This window comes from Vanessa atalanta, chromosome Z, assembly GCF_905147765.1.
Source record: "Vanessa atalanta chromosome Z, ilVanAtal1.2, whole genome shotgun sequence".
In the NCBI taxonomy this organism is placed as follows: Eukaryota; Metazoa; Arthropoda; class Insecta; order Lepidoptera; family Nymphalidae; genus Vanessa; species Vanessa atalanta.
The window spans coordinates 11,995,944-12,004,012 of NC_061902.1; the positions used below are offsets into that span (position 1 = coordinate 11,995,944).

At 31.1% G+C, this 8,069-nt stretch overlaps 1 protein-coding gene across 2 annotated transcripts; it reads right to left on the bottom strand.

Annotated features, from left to right (window-relative positions):
* LOC125075816 (D-3-phosphoglycerate dehydrogenase) lies at nucleotides 1–5,014 on the bottom strand. Of its 2 annotated transcripts, none has more exons than XM_047687588.1 (8): nucleotides 4,859–5,014; nucleotides 4,124–4,270; nucleotides 3,713–3,864; nucleotides 2,943–3,162; nucleotides 2,625–2,757; nucleotides 1,190–1,305; nucleotides 412–514; nucleotides 1–211 (listed from the first exon to the last, which is right to left on the bottom strand). In XM_047687588.1, exons 2-8 carry the CDS (start codon nucleotides 4,256–4,258, stop codon nucleotides 87–89), a joined length of 984 nt encoding a protein of 327 aa, XP_047543544.1. In that variant the 5' UTR covers nucleotides 4,259–4,270; nucleotides 4,859–5,014; the 3' UTR covers nucleotides 1–86. The 2 variants fall into 2 exon arrangements, with proteins under 2 accessions (XP_047543544.1, XP_047543545.1); XM_047687589.1 differs by having other exon boundaries at nucleotides 4,890–5,012.
* Nucleotides 5,015–8,069: the final 3,055 nt, after the last annotated feature.

Genomic DNA, 8,069 nt, shown 5'->3' on the forward strand with positions numbered 1-8,069 from the left:
TATTTTTCACTTATTTTATTGTACAAGTAGAGAGAATTACAATAGGTTTTATAAATATGTCATGTAAACGATAACATGATTCGAGTTTATTTTGGAAGTACTCTTGTAACTTCAGCGAGTGGTGTTGTGTAAGTTCCGGGCTTCACCAAGTTCACTAGTTGTTCGGCGATCTCAAGCCCTACGCGAATCTGGGCCTCTTTTGTAGACGCTCCTGTAATATTTTATTGTCACATTTAAAAATAAATCATACTAGTTAAGGCTATTAAATGTCATTACATATGGCATGGCACAAGGCTTGATATTTTTCATGGATTATTTTACAATTTTTGAAATTCATTAATTAATTTATATTTAAAAAAAAATAATTAAATTTCTATTAAGATTAATTTGTTCAATATAATAAGAATTTACCAAGATGCGGAGAAGCAATCACAGCTGGATGTTGAATGATTTCTAAAGTCAAAGGATCCGTGGGTGGTTCCTGTTCGAATACATCGAGAGCTGCACCGCTAACCTGTCAAAACATATATAATACATTTAGTTAGCGTACATAACAAATTAATTAAGGAATATAGACACTATAATTTCGTGCATGATGGAAATGCATTTTAAATTTAAAGGCATGTTACTGTTAAGATAATCTCTTTCATATAAAGTTGGTAGGTAGGTTGACGGGAAAATCGGTCACTTGATAGTAAGTGGTCACCATCGCTTATAAATAGTGGCACCGTAAGAAATAATAACTATTCCTTACAACATCCTAGTGCAGGCAACTAAACTATACACTCGCACTGTTTGACTATAGAATATGTGATATAGTAATAGTGATATAGTGGGTGGTACCTCAAAATCAAATCTTATTTGAATCAACATAAGACGTTTTAGTGTCGTTTATAGTGTTAGTTTAGTGTGTAGTTTTAGTAATTTACTGTAAAAAGTTTTTCTCTTTAAGCATTGCATTTACCATAAACATAGCTACTGTGTATGAAAAGAAAAATAAATAACAGCTTTTATAGGTACAATAATCGATAATCGTAAAACAATTTGAGAACATTAAGTCAGATTTTTATTACTTATTAATTAAAAAGGGAACAATCATGACTTCTAAATATTATTTGAGGTTATGAATAATCTCGTAGTGAAATAATAAATTTGTTTGAAATTAGAATAAATATTTAAATATTATTACCTGACCAGATTTAAGTGCTTCGTAGAAATCACGCTCGTTGATCAGACCACCTCGACCTACATTAATAATTTTAACGCCTTTCTTGCATCGACTCAAGACACTAGCGTTGATAAAGTCTGTAAAATAATAGACAAATTGTATAGAATTATGTTCAAATATAACATGATATTTGTAATTTTGTTGCGTGCATTTGATTGCATTTAAAACATTACGATTTTACGATATTTAACATTTTGGAAGGTTGACTCGAAAATGGGTAACCTAATAGTAAGTTACAACCGTTCTAGACGTTGGCATTTTGAGAAACATTAACAACGCCTTTTAAAAAAAAGAAGAATTTTAGAAATGCCCCAAATTAATGAAGGAATTACTAATATTCCTATTTACCCCTCCTTTTAAGTTCATCACTTGTGTTAGGAGTGGGGACGACAATAGCCCAAGAGGTCGGGATCGATCCTGCGACTTTTTACACCGCTAGGCAATGCAGGCGATCCCTTGCATCGTCAATGCGCCATCATACTTGAGAACTAAGATTTTATATCCCTTGTGCCTGCAATTATTCTGGTTTACTGACCCTTCCAACCGGAACACAACAATACCAAGTGTTTCATTTTGGCAATAAAATATGACAATGATGTACCTACCCAGAGCATCTTACAAAGCCCTAGGCTGAAGGCTCTGCAGCGACACAACTTCGGGGAGGAATACATTTAAACGCGAATAATATCTTTTATCGAATCGAATAGTACAAAAAAGAAAAAGTACTGCAAATTTGCAACGCAAGCCAGGCATTTTATATAATTCTATTTCTGCTTCATGTTTTTCAGGATTTAAATCAATATAACATAAGTTCTCGTAACATATATCATATATCTTGTTAGTAGAAATCTATTTTTATATATATCTATTATTCAAGGAAAAATTATTGAGCTATTTAAGATAATTTTGACTTAACAACAAGGATTTTTTAGATAATTGATAAGGAAAAAAAATAAAGTCCCTATCTTAATAACAGAGATACCATTGTAATCATTGATAAGCATGAACAAACATTTACAACTTAAAAGAAACATGTTTCCTTATTATCACTTTGGTATATAAATTAAATTAATTTTAAGTACTAATACTGAATAGTTTGCAAGCTAATATAAATAATTTAAATGTTTTATTTTAAGCTAAGTACAGAAAACAGACCTACGTATCTACTTACCATAAGCGTACTATAATAAAATTCTAAAATAGTTTCCTGAATATTGATTACTAAGTAATTATTTAATGTATGACTGAATTTCAGCAACGACATATGAGACACGTATAGAATGAGCGCAAATACAGGAGCACCTCCTTCCTACCTAAGACCTACTATTGATAATTTGGATTTGATAGTTAAATTATAAAATATTGTTTAATTATTTATTTAATAAGATTGACTTACTTCTCGTGGAGTCAATGAGTGGAGTGTGTAGGGTGATGTAATCAGCAAGGGGCCAAATTTCGTCCAGCTCCATCTTTGTGGTGTTGAACTGTGCGCATTGCTCAGCTGTCACGAATGGGTCGAAGCCGATGGTCTAGAGAAATAAATAATTCGTGTTCGTGAGCTAATAAAATAAACTACGACGTATATTTAATTTTCCCCAAATTTAGATATTTAATTAAAATTTACATACATTTGAAAGAAAAAATAGTACATTTCGCATTGTGTCTCAGTTAATATTTCACGCCTCATAATATGATTTTATAAATATCTATGTACCTTCATCCCGAAAGCATTCATTCGGATTGCAACTTCCCGGCCGACCCTGCCAAGTCCTAAAATGGCCAAAGTTTTGCCATTTAACTCTGTGCCAGTGTGCTGTGTACGCTCCCAACGACCAGCTCTGAGCGCCGAAGCTGCAGGAACTATGTGTCTCGCCAAAGCCAGTGTTAAGCCGCAAGTCAACTCGCATGCACTCATGGCATTCGCACCCGGAGCACTAAAACGTTTAATGTTGAAAAATAAATAATGCCAGCATAATTTTATTTTTTGGGTGATTTTCATCAGTATATATTATTTTTAGTATAAATTATTTTGAACCGCTGTATTGTTAACATGTAATATACAAGCTAGGAAATATTATTGGCAATAACAAATGTGTATAATATATATATTCAGATAAATCGTGTCTTATAGTAATATTAATTTATGGTCACACTAATGCTATTCCAAACGATTTAAGCGGCCACATGTTCTTATGATAAGAGTGCATTGACTGCAACATGTGAAGGTTATCTTTCAATGTAAATAGTATTGATCTAAAAAATAAGTATGTGTAAACAAGATATTGAAAAAAAATCGCTTTGCATGTTTTTTTGTTTTAGTAAGCTAATAACAAGCGGAAAGATTTAGAATAAAATCAACGCACTGCTTTAAGAATAATTCTTATAAAAAATAGCACACAAATAATCACAAGAGCAGAAATAGCAATAAATAATAAATTGTCTTATGTAATTTATATATTTTTCAAAATTAAGTAAATGTCTTACTTAATAACACCAATTCCTTTCTGACCCGCAGCTGCAACGTCAATATTATCAACCCCAGCACCCGCTCGGCCCACGACCTTCAGCTTAGAACCCGCATCTAACACTTCTTTCGTCACTTGTGTCGCGGAACGTACAACCAGAGCTTCATGGTTCTGCAGAAAATATTGTTAATACAAATATCGTTCTAAGCCGAAAACTATTGTTAGAAAAATAATAAAACCAGTCAGTTTATATGAATGAGAGTTTATTGTAGTACAAGAAATGTGACTGTTCAGAATCTCGCTTTAAATCCAAAATAAAATTATTTACGTAATTTTGTCTTGATAGGGCTTTGGGAAAGAGAGCCTGGTATGTACGTGATCCATTTGCTAGTCTGTTTAAGGTAAACTGTATTTGAATAAAAATACTCACGGGTATTTCCTTTAATAGTTCCTCTTTTGTTATTTTTGCTTTCGTCGTCACTTTGATGTTGTGCGAATTGAGAATTTCGGCGCAATTTGCACCAACTCCATCAACTATCAAAACTGATTTGATATCGAGACCCATACTTGTTTCAATCTGTGAATGTAAAATTCAGTTTAAAAAATAACACCAGTAATAACAATAAAAAATAAAAGTATTTGCAACGTGTAGTTGTAGTTTGTTATCAAATTTTAGTTCTTACATCAGAGGTTATAAAACTTCCGATAAGCGTATCTGAGCAAGAGGATCTTAAGAATCGTTAACCAGTTATTCGTGTTTCTTGTAGAAAGTGAAAGCAATTTCATTTTGCTCTTGCACTGTTGCAAACTATATGTATGTGTGATATAAACTTATTAAAGTTTGACTTTAAACAATGAAGTATGCTAAGATTTAAATATTAATGAAATGATTATATTCAGGTATTGGAGGCCAGTAAATTCAAAAAAAAAACAACACCGACATTCAATAAAAGTCCAATAGAGAAGGAAAACGTGTATTCGCTATTAAATTAAACGGTAGGTACTTGCTCAGGAGTATTATTCATGAATGTAAATCATGTACACCCTCAAACACAAACGCTTTATGAGAAATTTACTAAACATTATCATTTATCTGTATGATGTAATTGAAACTGTTAATAAGTCTGAATTAATTAAGCGGTCTAAAAAAAATAGATGTACTTACTATATTGAGATAATACGTAAACAGTGCTCACCGTAGCGTGGTGCGTTAACGACTGACGATATAATGGGTCAATTTGGATGTGCGAAGTCGTCAGGCAACTCAAATTATCTCAGCAGACTACAACAGAGCACGTTTGTATATTGGCTATGGGAGCACTGGACTAAACGCTTCATAAATGATTGGAATTCATCATATCACCTAATGTATCGTATATGTTATATTGCATCATATAAATGTATTTATTATTTATTGATATATTTATTACAATGTTTTAAACGTACTTACAGAATTTCGTCCAACACTGAATCCGATGTTCTATATATTTTGTGGTCGCCTTATTATTTAAATAATTTGTAATTGTAAATAGTTTTTAGGTCGCGGTTTAATAACATTTTAATTGTTTCATTTGTATTCAGATTTATTTTAACTCCGTATAACAAGTTATAAAATATCTTATTTGAAAATATTGATATCATATAACTTTGCACTATACATATACTACGTATTTCTGATTACGTTTTCGTTTAATGTTTTAATTGCCTTCCTAATAATTTATTGTAAAACAAAACAACAATCTTTGAAAACTAAATTTATGAATGAAATGCCAAGAAAGTATACAAATAATAAAAAACTATGGTATTTGTAACATAAGCATACTGTTTTATTAGGAAATAAAAACTGAGTAGATAATATTTCTTATCGTTGAAGTTGCAAGCAATGGTTGGCAAGCATAGATTTACGGGATGTGATTGGATTATGCGTAACATATGTGGGATAGGTATTATTAAGTAATTGTGAAGCTATGTTTAAATCGTTTTGAAATCTGTTTCTTTGTAGTAAAGATTATGTCAATCGAAAAAAACATCAAAATAGTTTTTCAAATAGTGGTTATATAATACAACATAAAACGAAAACAAATACTGTCAAGAATAGTATTCAAACACTCGCTATATACTAACTTAAAATTTAAGCGAAATAATGTATGCCCTTTTGGCACAACTGTAAGTCATGAAATTAAAGAGTGTGTTTAAAAAATAGTGTGGCATACCATTTGCTTAAGTCTACCTCTTTTAGTAGGTCCAGGTATGTTATTAAAAAAAAACAAGCGTCCTAACATAGAAATAATATTTATCATATTTGAACAAAAGTTTCGCGTTTGCTCAAAAGAATATCTCTGCTGCTCTCTAACCAATAATAAGTCTCGTACGTATCGACCAGTCTCGACTTATAATTTAAATATATACATGACTTACGAGCTATAATAATCTTGAGGAAAAAATGCACTTTGTTATTACAATATAAATTAGTATATACACGAATAAGCCCCAATACGATCTCGCGATAGCAAAATAATGTTTACGTTCTGTTTATTTGACCTGCAAGTAACCCGTCTGTTGTAATTTTCTTATGCCATAGGTAATAAGTAATAAATGAAGTCGTAAATAGAATTATCTTGATTGTACAACCAGAGTTTTGTTTCACGCAAAGAAATAATATTATTAATATAAACTAACTATAAACAAAAACTGTCAAATTTTATTAAATTACAAATAACGTTACAATATACAAAATGTACGCACGTTATTAAATATATAATAAAATTTTCCTATTTATTGGATATTTAGAATACAATGGGTTTTTAAAAATAGTTATAAAAAAGGACTGCTTTCGCTATTTAAATCATGAATACTAAAGTATTTAATTTAGTATCGTTAAATATACAATCTGAAAATCATTTACAAAAACCATCATACGTTATGATGGCATTGTGCAAGCCCGTTGGGTACCTACCCAAAGGACCTGAAAGTTAACTAGCTTCCACTCATTTTTTTCTGGAGAAACGAATTACGTGTTTCTCCCACCTGCGTTATGTGAGACTACGGTACAGAGGAGGCACAAGGGCGCACTAGTACACCGTGATTCCCACAAATAACTAGCGGTACCCTCTGCGTGTCTTCGGTAGGCACTACGGAATTGCTTTCGCATATCGCACTCATATTATGAAAGCAATAAACACCAAATATATAGTACGGCGTTCCACTAGCTCGTCTGTGTGGATACCACCCACTTATCAGTATTTCTACCGCCAAACAGCCACATACAATTGTCTGCGTTCATTTTGCTGCTGGAGTAAGTGCAAATACGAGGTATATAATATCTTAAACTCTGGTTAGCGAGGTATTGTTAGTGTTTGAAGGCAAGTATGTTTGTAAGTATGTTTGGCTTTTAAATTAGCTAGCACATTTGCGCGCTGCTAATTTAAAGTGATAAATAAATATGTATCTATATATTTACGAATGCAATTAAACCCTCATCTGCCGATTAATCAGTTCACTCCTCTGATTGTGTTAAAAAAATCGAGCATATAATATGTATTTGGTCTCGTACTTAGGCCACGATAATATATTCATTTTTTTGTTTTTTTATTTTTATTTTTATAGAAAAGGTATAATAAAACGAATTAAAACATATCTTAATATTTAGTTTATTATCACACTTACGACAGATACAAAACATATCACGATGGCACTAACTATCAGTGCATTAGCAGACGTTTCTAGTCAAATCGATGAGTGTTGACGGAACGAATTTTATTAACAACTTTCTTATTTAGCCCTATAACATTTTGACCACTTAATATAATAAATAAAGACAATTGATTATATACCGTTGTGTATCAAATTGTAATATTCATTAGTTATAAGTATTATGCGTATATTTATTTTATAACAATCCACACTGAGATATTTAATTCATTATGTGATAAAATTTCGTACATAATGATTTTACATATCTACAATACTTAAAATCAATGTATACATATGTATCGAAAGTATGCTTTTATGGTAGTATAACGTATGTGGTATTTTATTCATTGATATTTAAACTAAGCTCGAAAATTAAACAAGACCAAACATTTTTAACAGAGTTAGCTAAATAAAGAAATAATATTTCCTACAAAGGTAAAAAATATTTAGTATGAAGATTATTATTAGTGATAAATATTTCCAATACAATTTAATTTATTTTATTTCTTAGTTAAGTCATTTACGAGATACCTGGTCAAATTAAGTAGCACCGCTGCTCGTTGTTGTATGTTGAATTCTTTAAAAATTTACCTATTTAAATATACTAGCAGAAGTTAAATAGAATGTCATTTTTAAAATGGATTAAAAAGAAGGGCATTCTTAAAGAAAACTGTATCCCTAGT